The 17,263-nt window shown below is 40.0% G+C and overlaps 1 protein-coding gene across 2 annotated transcripts in view; it reads left to right on the top strand.

Moving 5' to 3' along the window:
• The window catches only part of AKAP13 (A-kinase anchoring protein 13), a 642,893-nt gene that overhangs the window by 485,409 nt on the left and 140,221 nt on the right, over positions 1-17,263 (top strand). For both annotated transcript variants that reach the window (XM_030189716.1, XM_030189717.1), the window contains one exon: positions 16,966-17,008. In XM_030189716.1, coding sequence (XP_030045576.1) covers positions 16,966-17,008 — 43 coding nt within the window. The remainder of the gene's footprint in view (positions 1-16,965; positions 17,009-17,263) is intronic.

Genomic DNA, 17,263 nt, shown 5'->3' with positions numbered 1-17,263 from the left:
TCGGGCCATTCTCTTTTAACTTTCTGCTATCCGCTTTCTTCAGTTTCCTGTCTGACTACTTCATACCCCATATTGTCTAGGAGACTGAGACCTCACTCCTTAATGTTTTTTTCACTTTTTGTACTCCTTTTCTGTCAGACTTTGCATCGCTTTCTCTAGATGTTCAGTCTTTGCTGTGGGATATCACTTTGTCTGAAGTCCTAGATAAGACTGCTCCATTATCTTCTGTACAGTCCTCTCATAAACAAAACTCATCCATGGTACCACGATGGCCTTCACCTGTTGAAACACCAACTTCGTCACCATGAGCATAAATGTTGCAGATTTTGACTTCCAACAGATTTTTCCTGGCTTCTGTGCCTGGTTTAGCACTGAGTGAACTCTCCTTTCCCTCTCTAATTTCATTCACCTTAATCATGACAGGGGCCAGGAGGTCTCCTTGTTTATTTTGATCTTAGTGCAGCATTCAACTTGATTGACCACAGTATTCTCCTAGACCGCTTGAAATCTGTCGGTATTCCTGACATTTCCCTTTCCTGGTTTAGTTCTTACTTCTCTGGCAGAACATTTTGGGTGTGGTGGCATAAATCTCAGTCTGATCCTGTTTCTCTCTCTTTTGGGGTGCCACAGGGTACGTTCTCAGATGTATTCTTTTCAAGATATTCCTTTCTCCACTAACACCACTTCTGCCAACAATTGATGTTACCTTTTATATCTACTCTGATGATATTCAGTTACTCTTCCCATTCAAAAGCCATTCTGCCTCTTGTATTGACTCAGTTACCGCAAAACTCTCTAATGTTGCCGATTGGCTTGGTTCCAATAAGCTGAAACTTAACGTTGTTAAAACCGTTGTGGTATTTTGTTCCCCTAGTTAGTCCATTCGATCTTCCGTTCTCCCCATCCCTTTATGGTTTGTCTATTCCTCTGCAGAATTCTGTCAAAGTTCCTGGGGTAGTGTTTGATAACAGCCTCTCTTTTTCTCAACATATTTCTACTGTTGTGCAAAGGTAATTCTTCATCTTATGGCAGATTAGAGCTGCCCGTTCATTCTTTTGATCACAAGTCACTCTGCCTGCTAACGCACACCCTAGTAATATTCCGCCTTGATTATTATAGTTCCCTTTGTCGCAGTTTTCCACTTTATCAGCTCCTTCGTTTACAACTCATCCAAAACATTGCAGTTAAACTCATTCATGGGTCCAAAATGATAAGTGTTGCACCTCTCTTGAGGTCAGAGCATTGGCTTCTCATTCAGTTCCACTTTACATTTAAGATTTTGGCAACAAATTCTTCATTCTGGAATACAGTTTCTGTTTAGGTCACTTGTCCCTTATGCCCCTTCTCGTTCTTTGTGCTCTTTCAACCAACATCTCAGTGTCTTTTCTCACTTACAGATCCATTCACATCATGCCAGATTAACTTGCTTTTCCATGGTTGCGCTACCCAATGGAATCTTATACCCTTAGATCTTCATACTGAGCTTTCTTCTTTGAACTTTAGGGCAGCTTTGAAAACATACCTCTTCATAAAAGCTTTCAGTATTACATAATTCTGTCTTAAGGATATCGCGTTTCTGTCCATTGACTCATTCATGATTCTGTGGGCCCTTGGAATTGTCTTGGTCACTTTGACCATTTTCTCCTTTTCCCTCTTTTTGTTTAATTTCGGTTTAATCATTCCCTACCCTTGTCCCCCTCCCTTATAAGTACAATTATTGTAACCTAGATTTCCTGATGTGTTCTTCTAAGCTTCCTTTTTTTTCTTTTAATCTCTTTTTTTTGTATTACTTACTGTACACCACTTAGATTTTGTGATTTGCGGTATATTAAATAAAGTTGAGCCTCGAACATATGCATGCACATACCAGACATGCGCCTACGGGCCTTTTTTTTTTTTAAACTGTGTGCATATTTCTTATAGAGCATAGTTTGCAGGTGAGCATACCCATGGGCAGAGCACAAAGTCATATGCATGAATTATAGCATACTATGTTATACACATCTCTGGAACACAGGCGCTCATACTTGCATGTAAATGCTCATGCCTAAGCTGGTTTGCGCTTGTACACCTGGTTACACTAAAATTTGTACAAAGGAAAGTATATGCCTACTTTCTGTTACAGAATATGTACCACTGCTACTACTACAACTTATCATTTCTATAGCGCTACTAGACGTACTCAGCGCTATACAGTGGATATAAAGAGACAGTCTCTGCTCGACAGAGCTTACAATCTAATTGGGACAAACAGGACAAATAACAGATAAGGGAATTACTAAGGTGGGAACGATAAAATAAGGGTACTGAACAAGTGAGTAATGGTGGTTAGGAGTTAAAAGCAGCATCAAAAAGTTGGGCCTTTAGCCTAGATTTGAAGACGGCCAGAGATGGAGCTTGACATACCGGCTCAGGAAGTCTATTCCAGGCATATGGTGCAGCAAGATAAAAGGAACGTAGTCTGGAGTTAGCGGTGGAGGAGAAGGGTGCAGATAAGAGAGATTTACTCAGTGAACAGAGTTCCCGGGGAGGAGTATAGGGAGAGATAAGAGTGGAGAGGTATTGAGGAGCTGCAGAGTGAATGCACTTGTAAGTCAATAAGAGGAGTTTGAACTGTATGCGGAAACGGATAGGGAGCCAATGAAGTGACTTGAGAGGGCTAATATGAGCATAGCGACACTGGCGGAATATAAGTCATGCGGCAGAATTTTGAGCAGATTGAAGGGGAGAGAGATGGCTTAGTGGGAGACCTGTGAGAAGCAAGTTGCAATAGTCTAAGCGAGAGGTGAGAATAGTGTGGATAAGGGTTCTGGTAATGTGCTGAGAAAGGAAAGGACAAATTTTGGTGATGTTATAGAGAAAGAAATGACAGGTTTTAGCACTCTGTAGAATATGTGCAGAGAAGGAGAGAGAGGAGTCGGAAAATGACCCCAAGGTTACGAGCAGATGAGACAGGGAAGATGACCGTGTTATCCATAGAGATAGAGAATAGAGGAAGAGGAGAGTTTGGTTTAGGGGGAAGATATGAAGCTCAGTCTTGGTCATGTTTAGTTTCAGATGGCGGTGAGACATTCAGGCAGCAATGTCAGACAGGCAGGCTGATACTTTGGCCTGGATTCCTGCTGAGATTTTTGATGCGGAGAGGTAGATCTGGGAGTCGTCAGCGTAAAAGTGATACTGAAAACCATGGGATAAGATCAGAGTACCAAGGGGAGAAGTATAGATGGAGAAAATAAGCGGTCCCAGGACATATCCCTGAGGTACACCAACTGACAGTGGGATAGAAGTGGAGGAGGATCCACCCAAGTATACACTATAAGTACGATGGGAGAGATAAGAAGAAATCAGTCACGCCGTTATAGAAATACCCATGTAATCTGTGAAAAAGACAGAGCTGGTGGAGCTGTGCTCTATATAAATTACCTTTTTAAGTTTTCTGCTGTTTTTCTCCTCACCTGAAGTAGAGGAGTGTGGTAGCCGTGTTAGTCCACTCTTAAGGTTATCAATAGAAATCAAACAAAATAAAACATGGAAAAGAAAATAAGATGATACCTTTTTTATTGGACATAACTTAATACATTTCTTGATTAGCTTTGACGTCCCCATGCATACCTCCGACCCACCCCCATCCTCCCACCCTGTCAGACTGTCATAGTAATGCTTGAATGTTTTCACTTATATACACTGTCAGCTAGCACATTTGCTTATTTCCGATCTGAGGAAGAAGGGCAACCTTCGAAAGCTAATCAAGAAATGTATTAAGTTATGTCCAATAAAAAAGGTATCATCTTATTTTCTTTTCCATGTTTTATTTGGTTAGATTTCTATTGATCTCCTCACCTGCAAACCCCTCCAAAAGTAATTTTGAGGATTCTGTGATTTCCCAGATAAGTTCCATAGCAACAAAAAGAGCAACATCCCAAAATACCAGCAGACATAACATATCACAGTCTGTGTTGCAGAGCACCCTCTGTACTTCGTGACTGCAGCACTTCATATTTAAAACAAAACAATTTTCTTGGCACCATTTTCAGTTGCTAACCAACACTATAAATAACGCAGTTAGCCACAGAAAACAGACTTGTACTGACTGCCAGAATTCATGGCAACTCTGTCTTCCTGTTCATGGGAAAGTTTGTGCTGGATTTGCCTAGGGAATAAGCACATTTGCTGCCATCATCCACGATTAAATTAAAGTGTAACAGTTTCTGGATAATACCCCCATAGAATCGGTGCTGCTGATTTCACCAGGGATGAAAGACGATAGCTCATAAATATTTTCACACATTGTCAACTCCTCCGGTCTCTTTCTGTCCCACAATACAGACTAAGACCAAATTATTTTCCTTCAAGCTAAAACAGAAGCAGTCCAGCTTAACCAATAAAAATGACTAGGAAAGTTGCTTTGTTTATCTTTTTTTATTTAAAATTTAAGACCTCTGTTTTTTTTTTTAAAGGTTGCTTATTCAGGTCAATATTCAGCAGGCAGCTGGGAACATCTCTTTATTTTTATTTTTTTTTATTTGCATATTAACATTGGAAGATTGATATAAATTATAAGAAAATAGTTGAAAGAAAAAAAAAAGAGTAAGAAACCCCCACTCATATAACAGACCAGAATTGATCCTAACAAGCTGTACATCGAGGAAGGGTAACACCTTTCCCTTCAAGAAAAAAATCTTAGCTGAACTGAGTCGTAGAAAATATACCGAACATTTTGATATAACTCCAAACATTTACAAGGAAATCTAAGTTGAAAGGAAGCTCCTAAAGAGGTAACAGCAGAACATAAATCCAAAAACTTCTTCCGTCTAGATTGCGTCCAATTAGAGACCTCAGGAAACGTCTGCACCTTCTCACCCATGTATGAGGTATCTGCTGTCTTATAATATCAAGTCTCTATCCCGATGGAAAACAAAGGAAACTAATAAATTAGCTCTAACTGTTACGTCTACTTCTGAACATTCCAAAATTTCTGAAATATTCAAGTCTTCAGAGACATCAGTTATTTTTGTTTTTTTGTTGAGGTCACACAAAATATTTTTTGCAGAGGTAGAAAGCTGCTTCCATATATTAACATAGTTTGCAAAAAATTATGAGAGAGATCTCTCACCAGGGTCCATCTTGATTATGAAGAGTTTAAAAATCGTAAATTCAGACCTCTATGAGAGTTCTCTAAGGTTTCAAATTTCCTCAACATTAGTGATTTACCTTGTATTAGAAGCGATTGAGAAGATTTAATCTCAGCTGTAGTTTTATCCAACATGTCAACCCTGGTGGATGCAGGAGTTAACTTTAGTCTCCAAGTTCTGCAGTTTAACAGAAGAGGTTGTAAAAATTGAAACAAATGAGGTGCAAACTGTGGATGGTAGTCCACAGCGTGTCCAGGGTCACTATATCTGGCTTTACCAGTGGTCTCAATGGAAGAGAACCAACCGAAGATTCAGGCAGATCACCTGCCTGTGATGACACAGCTTCCAGAATGATCTCCTCCTGCTCCACTGGACTCTCCGGTTTACTTTTCCCCGATACTGGTTCTAAAGATTCTATTTGTGCCACAGCTGGATCCATTACACCAGAGCTCACCTGCTGAACCACCTCCTTGATTCCAGAATTACTGGCGTCCTCCACTCCTCTTAGTAAGAGGTTGCGTGATGCTTCTGGGAATCAGGGGGGGGGGGGGCGGAGAGTAGGTCCTCCAGGGCATAGCGAAGTTTCGCTGTCCAAGCAGCAGAAACGCCTGACAATAGGAGAGGGTACCGCATAAGATATAATAGCGTTTTTCTTAAAAAGATGTACCCTTTCCTCCTCCTCCACCGGCTCCCAGCCTTATGCAACAAGCCACTATTACTAGAACCAAGTTGGTGTCAAAGTAAGACGCTAGTGCTGGGTGCTCCCACATTGGTAATTTCTTTTTACCTTTTGTTGCAGTTTACGATACCTAAGTGCAGGGGGAAGCTGCAAGGAGTTCCTCCCTCTCCACCAGCTCCCAACCTTATGTGGGAACATCTTTTTAACCGTTGACCACCGCTGGCTAAATTAGACCCAGATATTCAGTGCTGGGCCATGTCCAGGCACTGACATTGTATATCCTTCTCAGTGGCAGCACCCGGAAATTCTGAAGGTACGGCCAATGTTCGGTACCATGCATGCACAGATAACCAAGCAAAGTTAGATTCTACTTGCCCAGCTAGCTGTGCAGGCACCAGCAGCTGAATATAACTTTCAGGACCACCCGATCTCTGCCACCAGACCATCCCAGTGCTGCCTGGAAAGTGCTGTGGCAATTAGAGGGGACACTGAGGACCATTGTGTGGCTGAATGCTGCTGAATATTTTCTCCTCATGCACTCAGTGCAGTTTAATCAGGCAGAAGCCTGTCCTTCCAAGTTAAGTCACTTTGAATATCAGGCCCATTGTTTTTAAAGCAAAGATATATAGAAAGACGAGGAGACAGAGAGAGATTAGATATAGTGCTTCAGCTGTTTTTACTACTACTACTACTATTTAGCATTTCTATAGCACTACAAGGCGTACACAGTGCTGCACAAACATAGAAGAAAGACAGTCCCTGCTCAAAGAGCTTACAATCTAATAGACACAAAATAAAGTAAGCAAATCAAATCAATTAATGTGTACAGGAAGGAGGAGAGGAGGGTAGGTGGAGGTGAGTGGTTACGAGTCAAAAGCAATGTTAAAGAGGTGGGCTGTTTTTGAAATGGAAGTCTTATGGAAAGCCAGCTATAAATTTAGTGAGCATGTACAGTCCTCCTTTAATAAGGAAAATCTTGGTGGAAACTTTATGCTGCCTGAATACCATGCACCTACATATAGAATTGACGTGGGTGGGAGCTAAAACAATAAACATGTCGAGTTCTGTGCAGTAGTCTATCATGGAAAAGTGTAACTGAAGCTACAGTTGTAGCCCATGCAGAACAAAGCATTCTCATGAAATTATTCAAACAGAGAATAAAAAGTAGAGCCTGGTTAGTGGGAAGATGAAAAAAATGAGTCTACCCTGTTTATTGTCCTTGGACATATTCTTAATTTCCCACTTGTGGTTTTACCCTATTTTGTAGACTTTAAGGGGAAATTATCCAGCTGTGCTCGATTAATAACCTGCATTATTAGCCCCTTAATGTGACTTAGTGTTCTAACACGGGTTGTCTTGCCTTAATGCAGTGATATCTAGGTCACCACAGTTTACATTGTAATGAGATGCAAAACATGCAATTGTATATAACACCAGATGTACACTGCAAGTTGCATTATGAAAATATGACCCCCCTAGTGGTAGTAGTGTGAGACTTCCACTAGGGGTGCCAATGCCCTAGGACCATTGGATCACCAGGTACAGGGCTGATATGAACATGAGTAGCCATACTGGGTCAGACCAATGGTCCATCTAGCCCAGCATCCTGTTTCCAACAGTGGCCAAGCCAGGTCACAAATACCTGGTAGAAAAACTCAAATCATGGCAACATTCCATGCTACTAGTCCAAGGGCAAGCAGTTGCTTCTTTAGGACGGTGGAGGATTTTGATCAGCACAGTGGCCCTTTTAAGCTCCGGCTGAGCTTTGAAGCCCGATTCTCCCAGGTTGCTGTAATAACACTTGCTGACTCCTTTGGTAAATCCTTTGCTGTAAATAAATAATAAAAGCATGTCTCTTACTACATCTTGATAACTTCCCCCTTAAGTGATGAGAAGAAACAGAGAAGCAGCACCTCTCTTCCCTCCTCCCCCCCCCCCCCCAAAAAGAAAAGAACCAAGTTAGAATTATAAAAATCACATTTAATAAGAGAGAAATTACGTAATAAAAGCATCCAGAATAAAACTTGTCATGGCCATGTTTTGCCTCCAGACACGGACACTATGTCAGCAAGCCATGACCACCTCTTTGTTGCTGGTGTAGTGTTGTGTCCATAGACTGGTTATGCGGCTGTGTGCACTGGAGGGCCCCTTCTTTGCTCAAGTTGTGAAGGTCCTACTTTGCTACCACAGTGTGTGGAGGGCGAAGGGTTCTAGTCTTCAAAGTTCATCACCTTTTGAAAAGATTTAGCTTCTAAATCTCGATTCACACTGTGCTAGAAGCTTCATCCATAAGTTAGAATTTTGTTCCATCGTTTTGGCCCTGAAGCAGCCAAAAAGTAAAACATGGCATGTAATTTATTTCTTAAGTGTAATTTTTATTATTTTAATTTGGTTCTGGTTTTTTCCTGGTGTCTCTTTCACTTTTTTACTGGTGCAGCACCGACCTCTCCTTTGTTTTGACTCTAAGCGATAACAAATGACTGTACAGTAGTTGCAAGTCAAACATGTCCTATGTCTCGGTTTCCTAAATGAAGTAAAGATGTAGTGGTTCTTTTCTCTCTCAGCTTATACTAACTGTGCAGAATCATGCGTTCTTATTCTTGCTCTGAATCCTTACAGAAAAGGGAATGTTTGGTTTTGATTTGGATGATAAATTATTTGGTTACCTTTTTTTGAGCTTCAACATTTACTGACAGTTCTTTTAATGCATTAGATTTCATTTTTTTGTAAATACAGAAATGTAATTGTGTTATTATATTAATGGTTGATCCTCCACACACTGCCAAGGACGCTAAGGTCCTCCCAAGGACTTTCACTAACTACACCCTCTCCAAAAGACATTACACGATGTGATACCCGCAAGGAGCCTTCTCCAGAGTAGCCCCCACACTCTGGAATGCATTGCCTGAAAGGCTCCGCTTAACACAAGACTATCTCTACTTCAGGAAGCAGGTGAAAGCTTGGCTCTTCAACCAAGCCTTTAATGGAAGAAGTAACTAACTTGTTAGTCTCACTCACTCACACACACAAGGATTGACTCGGGCTGCACATACTGCAGCGGGACATGTTTATCCACTCCTACCCTAGCTGAGATAATATTTAACCATCTCTCTGACCTCACATGCAACTTTCTTCAAATCAGTCACCTTACTTTCTAATTCTTCCTACTTTCTTACTCATCTATATGTTACAACTTTCCCCTACCCTTCACTACCAATCATAATGTTCTAGTACATATTATGTTGTCATTGCAAGTAGTATACCATGCCATACTTTGTATTGTTGTTTGAATATTTTTACTGCTCTAATTGCCTCCTGCTCATGTTTGATCTATTCTTACTGTACACCGCCTTGAGTGAATTCCTTCAAAAAGGCAGTAAATAAATCCTAATAAATAAATGTTTAAAATGCTTCTTAAAAGCCCAGATTTCATTTCAGATTTTGTGAGCGGAGATGAGCTGATGTGGTGCATTATATATTTTAAATCATAGAAAGTTTTCCATTTGCATTGGAATCAAGGTTAGGGTAAAGTTAGTCCTCGAAAGATGTTGAACTTAAAAGTCTAGCTTTTGTTGCAACATTTAAAATATGTTTATTTTCTTACTCTGTTAAAAATTCAGTCGCTTACCTCCCTCCACCAATTAGCCATTTTCATTCAAATTCATTTTGTACTTTCGCAGAGGTAAATAAACTTCATGCAGGTGAGGTGCTAGATTATAGCGGGCTTATAATAAGTAAAGGCCACATTGTGGGGTTTTTTTAATGTCACGTGTAGTCCTACCACATAGGCATGTATATAATTAAGAGCACAATCACAACTGTCTCTTTGGTTGATGATCTTATATGAGAGGCCATGAACTGAATGGATGTGGAATATGAACAGTGTTTGTGAATTTTTTTTTTTTTTAATAGTTGTATTCTTGTATTAATATTAATTGTCTTGTAATGTTGCTTCTTAATTTGTTACGTAAGCCGCATTGAACCTGAGCTTTCTTGTGAAAATACGGGGTAGAAATGTCATAAATAAATTTGTTACCCCACGACTGGCATGATGAAACTTACCCTAACAATGCCTATACCATGTCTGCTTAGCAGATAGCCAAGTGGCTAATTTTCCAGTTTAATTAGTCTGACACCTTTACTAAGTATTAAAACCAGCAGGAAAAAAAAGTGCCTTGAAATGCAATATAATTATGTGCTTATTCTCTCTGCCTACTAAAAAAAAAAAAAAAACAACAACCCTGGAACCAAACAGCTGAGAGCCAACATCAAGTATGTTTACCTAGATATTAAACCAGAATTTGCTTATCAAAATATAGCCTGCCCATAAGTAAAAGATTTCTTTCAAACCAACTTTAGAGATTCAACTGATTAAAAACTGGTCAGCATTTGCTTTTCTAAGAGGAGCTGCTATTTGTTTTTCCTTTTTTATTAAATTTTCCTGTGCTTATTTTGTCTCAGTTCAAAATTCGTGCATGCTGTAATGTCTACTGCTAATCCACTTCTCGTTCCAAAGTCTAAAAACGTCTTTTCTATTGGCTCTTCTTCCAGTGACAAGGCGTTAGAAAAGAAAGAACATATCTAACATGCCGATTTGACTTTCTTTTGAATAGCTGTACAGTATTTGACTAACACTTGCTCTGTATGTATGGCTGGAATGATGGATATTATTCAATTGTGTCACCTATTAGACTGGTTGTGATGCATGACAATTGTACCTTATTAGTAAGATACAAACATTGTAGTGATTTATGCAGGTTTCAGAGCTGCTTGGCTTAGGCAAGAGTAGATATCCCTGGTCCTTGAGTGTCACAAGCTGGTTGAATATTCAGGATATCCTGAATATTGTTGGGCAGACTGGATGGACCGTGTAGGTCTTTTTCTGCCGTCATGTACTATGTTACTATGAGGCATATTTTCAAAGCACTTAGCCTTCCAAAGTTCCATAGGTTTGTATGGAACTTTGGAAGGCTAAGTGCTTTGAAAATATGCCTCTATGTTATTCAAGACCGCTTTGCTACATTTGGTCCAGTCTTAACAGACTGAAAGAACAACTGATGCTAGCATCATTGTTTCAAAAGACAGTTTGAAATCAGAAGATTTTCAGCTCTCTATTCCCTGTACTTGGAGTTAAAATATGGAACTTTCTACCTATTTGTGATGACTTTGGTTGTGAATGCTCCTGTGTTTTAACATCTGTTATTAGGTGCGTTATTTTCAGACGTTATAGAGCGCTGAGGAGTTAAATTGTTGTACACTACAGGGACTTCTGATGCAGGCCTCTGTGGCCGAAACACTATTTGTGTTGAGTCCATTGCAGATTGTGAATAAAACTTCTGATGTGAACTCACTGAGTCCATTGGACGTTTTGTATTTCCATCATCTTTGTTGTCACCTTCGCTGTGTTTGTCTGCTTGCTTTTACCTGAGCGAGGATCCTTTGTTCTTCTGTGTTTGTCGACTCTCTACCTGTTGCCATCAGAACAGAAAACAGTTATCTTACCTTCAGGAACAGGCCAAAAACCTTTTTTTTCCCAAAGCCTGCTTCATAACAATCCATCTTGACGTCTACCACCTAGTATCATCCATTATCCTTTCCTATAGTGTTTTGGTCTCATGCATTACACCAGTGGTCTCTTAATTGTTTTCATCCCTCACACTAACATTATGGGCTTTTGTCTCACCTAGAATGTAAACCACACTGAACCCTGGAAAAAGGGATACTAGCTGTATATAAGAATTGATTTGATTTGATTTGATAATACAATCTGAGCTTGCTTTAATTCTATAAGAAACTATATAACAAAGATCCATCTATTTCTCTGAGTGCCTCCATGCACGCATACTTAACTAATGTGTGCATGGAGGTAGTAATAGAAGATTGGATAGCAAAATCTTTGATGCCGAGTTACTGCTAGCCATTATGTTGTGGAAAATTAGGAATGGCACCAAGTTTCAATAGATTCACAGACATAATTTATGGAGGAGTGGTAGGGATCACTTTCATACCTGAAAAATACAAGGACAGGGCACATTCTGAGTCCTTTTAAATATAACTCGCTAAAATTAAAGCTACTGTGTTATACTCATAGTCCATGAAAATCAATTAGGATTTATCCCAAGCAGTCAAGCTGTTGACACTGCCAGTTTCCACATTTTCTTTGGACTATGCATCAGAGCTGTTCACATTCAATGCTCTTGGCTATTGATGCCAAAAAAAAAAAGGCCTTTGACAAGGTACACTGGGATTTTGTTTCAAATTACTCAAAAAAAAAATAGATATAAGAATAAATGTCCTTAAATGGGTACAAGTGATGTCGATTTTGCTGGAAGACTGTTTAAGAATAAATGAATACTCTGACATTTACGCTGGGAACAGTGCTTACTATCCTCACTACTGTTTGCCCTTATCATTGGACCTTTGGTAGAGAGAGGAAAAATGCCAATTTCCCTCTTCCTTGTCATAATGTTTACAATAATAAAAACATATGTCATTATCCGTTTTACTTGGGAGCTATAAGACTTCAGTCAGTTCTTGGACTTTAGTACTTCAGATTTACTCAGGTGGGGGGAAGAGGGGTTGGTGGTTGGGAGGCTAGGATAGGGGAGGGCAGACTTATACGGTCTGTACCAGAGCCGGTGATGGGAGACGGGAAATACTGCTGGGCAGACTTATACGGTCTGTGCCCTGAAAAAGACAGGTACAAATTCAAGATATGAGTTTATCTTGGGCAGACTAGATGGACCATGCAGGTCTTTTTCTGCCGCCATCTACTATGTTACTATCAAGCTCATTTTCAAAGTACTTAGCCTCCCAAAGTTCCATAGAAACCTATGGAACTTAGCCTCCCAAAGTGCTTTGAAAATATGCCTCCATGTTACTCTTGGTTCAAGCAGTCCAAACACATAAGGATAACTTCCCCTAGCACAAATCATAAAGAAATAGTGTCTAGTTTGAAATTGGGGATATCACGCCTTCTGGAGAGCAAGTATTAATGTAAATGTATAAATTGTGACTCTGCCCACACTCCATCCCTGAGTGGATGTGAAGCGACTGTTCACGCTATCCAAAAATACTAGGACTAGAGGGCATGAGTTGAAGCTACAGTGTGGTAAATTTAAAACGAATCGGAGAAAATTTTTCTTCACCCAACGTGTAATTAGACTCTGGAATTCATTGCCGGAGAACGTGGTACGGGCGGTTAGCTTGACGGAGTTTAAAAAGGGGTTAGATAGATTCCTAAAGGACAAGTCCATAGACCGCTATTAAATGGACTGGAAAAATTCCTCATTTTTAGGTATAACTTGTCTGGAATGTTTTTACGTTTGGGGAGCGTGCCAGGTGCCCTTGACCTGGATTGGCCACTGTCGGTGACAGGATGCTGGGCTAGATGGACCTTTGGTCTTTCCCAGTATGGCACTACTTATGTACTTATGTACTTATGCCTACTCTTACAAGTACACGTGGGTTTGTAAATTGACATTACACTCCAAATGGGCCTGTGAACACCTGAGTTATGTAGCTTTCATTTAAATTAAACCCGTCTTCCTAATGGTCATACCGTAATCCTATTCTGCATGCCCGAGCTACCACTTAACTGCATTAATGGTATAAACCTTTTGGACTCCCTGGTCTCACCTGTTCAAGCTCACGTCCTGGTTTACAAGTATAACCTTAACATTTTTTCTTGTCTGCCCAATTTGTAATGCGCCAGCATAAAACAAGTATTGGATGGACATTTTTCCATGTGAGTGAAGTACATAATGTGCACTGACCTGTGCCTTCTGCTCATTCCTGATGCTTTTACTACTGCTGATATGAGTTACTTTCCATTTCTGGAAAGAGTTCCAATAACTATAAGCCTCCTTACGTTCCATTTTCAGAAAGAGTTCCAATACCCCATTGTCCTGCCTCCAGACTCACTGTCTAATTGGTTATCAGATGTGTACTTCTTTTGTTATATACTTGCTAGATACATCTGGGCACATTAACGTACATGTAAAGTTACCTGTGTTGTAAACCACAGATTCGTTTCCATTGCAGACATTGACAGAGCAGCCATATATACTTCAATGCACACTTCCGCTGGGCATTACTGCCTGGACTATTCTTCAGCCCAAGAATTCGACCAAGCATAACTTTGCATCCTCTCTCCCAAATGAAAGCTCAACAGTATGCATACTGTATTCCCTCTCCCTAATACAGTAGTCATGGGTCATCCCAGTAATGAAAATGGTGTGGCTTGCTGCTTGAAACTTACAGTGGAGTGTGCTTTCATCTCCCTGCTTCTTTGTGGAGAAAGCGAAGTTGTGTGCCTGTAACTTCTTCTCTGTAGAAAGCAGGGGAAATGCAGCCATACACGCTCTCCCTCCATCTCCTCATAAAAAGGTAAAACTCAACTCCTATTTACATCTTTGCTTGGATATGGAATAAAGAAGGAAGGGCAACTGAGGCAGTACATGAACGAACCCCTGTATATGCTTAGAGAGATCAAAATTAGACTTCTCTGAACCAGAGGCTCTGGCACACAAGGTTCCATTGGATGACATCACTGTGGAGTGTGGCTGCATTCTCATGCTATCTATGGAAAACCCCTGTTACAGGTAAGCTCTTTCCACAGACAACCAGGGGACATTTAGGCAAGGATGGTGATACCATACTGATCACTCCATAGTGCTGGATACTTTTTTTCATGCTTTTTCCTGTAATTCTGCTTTAATTGAGTTACATTGTATTTTTAAACTGTAGTTGTATTCATCCAAATCAACTACAACCATATAGACACTCCACATAAACTATTGTTTAACAATCTTTGCCACCAGATTAAAAACTATGTATAAATGCTACTCCATCCAGTGACTTCCTTCTTTAAGAGTAATACAGGGGCATCCGCTTTAAATATGGGCAGCTATCCACATTGCTGGTGCTCAGTTTTTCACCATATGTCTCTTTCAACACTAAGGAAAAATCAGCTGAAAGTATCAGCATGAACCACCGGATCATATGCATTAATAAATATAAACATTACAAGAAAAGAAACCTACCTTTAATGGGGGTTCTCTGTACAGACAGCCGGGGAATGCAGCCACACTGGATGGTGACGACATTCTAATTACTCCATGGTGCTACAGCTCTCCTCCAGCTCAAGACAAGTCTTTGTCATTAGGATCCTATATTTATGTTCTGAATTTTTCTTCATTCTAAGGAGTCATTAGTGTAAATTTAAGGAAAAATAGTTAAATAACTATTAGGTAACCATCATGGAATTGATCCTTAATTATGACTGGGTACTTCCGATTAGGTACCTGGAGGGTTCTCTGTAGTACTGTTTCCCAAGTCGGACCTGGCGTAACCCCTTCCCAGTCAGGTTTTTTAGGATATCCACAATGAATATGCATGAAAGAGATTTGCATATAGTGGAGGCAATCTATGGAAATGAATCTCATGTTGTATTTATTGTGGATATCTTGAAAACCTAACTGGCAAGGGGGGGTACTCAAGGACCGACTTGGGAAACACTGCTCTATAGGAGTTTATTCTACAAAGGAAGATAATTGTCTCCTTTCCTTTATAGAAAACTAGGAAAAAAGGCCCGTTTCTTAATGCAATGAAACAGGCGCTAGCAATGTAATGAATTCCTGCCATTAATGTTTCCACGGTTGTATTCTGAATGTAATTGTTGTTTACATGTGTAAGATTTCTTTATATACAATATTTTTTGTGTAAACTGTGTTACAATGTGGTAAAAGTTTTCCTTGTTCAGGCCCTTCAATCAGTTTAACAATCACATCAGAAGAGCTCCTTACTCCTGAGAATGCAACATACAGTTGCCCATGTGAGAGACTGAGAGTGACAGTGTGTTTTACAGACAGTGTAAGAGAGAGATACACAGAGTGATTGCGTGTGTGTGTGTGTATATGTTTGAGTGACAGTGATTAAATGTTTCTCTTCCCTTCCGTTCTGTGCACTTGCCTCCACTGATGTTCGTACCTCCCTGTATATGATTGTTTGTTAGAGATTCAATCCACTCCACTTCCCTCCTCCAAGTTCCATTCTGTCTAATTGGTGAGGGCAGGGACAGTGAGAGCCAATGAAATGCTGAACTACAGACTTACATACCCTACAGTGCCACAGAGTCAGCTTCAGAATGTTGGAGGTGCTTTTTATTATATAGGACAAGTGTAACCAGGTATTAATGTGCTTTGTGTTTAGGAGCTCACACTTTCTCCAGCATAGAGCTGTTATAAGTGTGCACACAAGTACAGCAAGGGATGCAGTTAACTTAGAGTATTCTGTAAGTTACACGCCTAAGTGGGAGCCCTGCCTTTGAGACATCCATGCCCCATCCCTGTGTATGTCCCGCTGCAATTACACCCTATGTAAATTAAGCAGGTATTTGCAGCATGGCACTTAGAAACCATGCTGGCATTTTTTCAGTTCGGATTTGAAACTATGAAAAGAGAGGTTACTGGGAAGAAAGGGAAGATTATTCCAAATGTTTGGTGATAAGAAAAAGAAGGCACTGTGTCTAGTACAGCCATTCCCAACCTAGTCCCATCGGGTTTTCAGGATATCCACAATGAATATTCACGAGTTAGATTTGCATACACTGCCTCAGTTGCATGCAAATCTATCTCATGCATATTCATTGTGGATATCCTTAAAAGCCAATGGGACTAGGTGTGCCACAAGAACTGGTTTTGGAATGGCTGGTCTAGTAGATTCAAGATGAGCAAATTTAGGACTCGGGAGGATCAGGTGATCATTGTTGATTGATCGGAGAACCCTGGCTGGTGAGTAGGGGACAGTGAGAGGAGAGAGAGTCAGGGAAGCCGAACCTGAAGGCTTTGAATGTAAGGATAGTCACTTTATAAATGATTTATTGTTGAACCGGTAGCCATTGATATTGTTTCAGTAAAGGAGTTGTATGAGCAGAACACAGTAGTCTTATGTCTGTGTTTTGAAGGGTTTGTAGTTTTAGATATTTCACTGTATAAACAGTTATGAAAACTTATTTAGAGCACATCTGTAGCTGCAGATTTACTAATAAACTTGTACAATATTCCCTTCAGCCTCCTCCATATTTTAGAGACCAGTGGCACGTATAGATTATTGGTTCCAGAGTTCATAACCTTTCTTGTTTTTGTTTTCCAGATAACCAATCCTTCACTGGAACCACTAGCACATTGGCTCAAAGGTAATATATACACGTCTGCTGTCTTTGCATTTCTTCCAGTTCAAACAATGCCTTGAGAGAAATCTTGTAGTAGCGAGTTTTTCCCTCAAAAATTAAGAGCACAGCTATGCTTACTGCTTCAGTAATAATTTGAGCAGGTCTTACTGTTTCAAGAGTCTGTTTTTTTCTCTCTTCTGATTAAGATATTTATGTTTCATGCTACTTTGTTTCAAAAAAAAAAAAAATGCATGTATTGAATATTTGATGTGAACCAGA

This window comes from Microcaecilia unicolor, chromosome 1, assembly GCF_901765095.1.
Source record: "Microcaecilia unicolor chromosome 1, aMicUni1.1, whole genome shotgun sequence".
NCBI lineage: Eukaryota > Metazoa > Chordata > Amphibia > Gymnophiona > Siphonopidae > Microcaecilia > Microcaecilia unicolor.
Note: the sequence above shows the minus strand (reverse complement) of the source record. Positions and strands in the feature narration are given on the sequence as shown.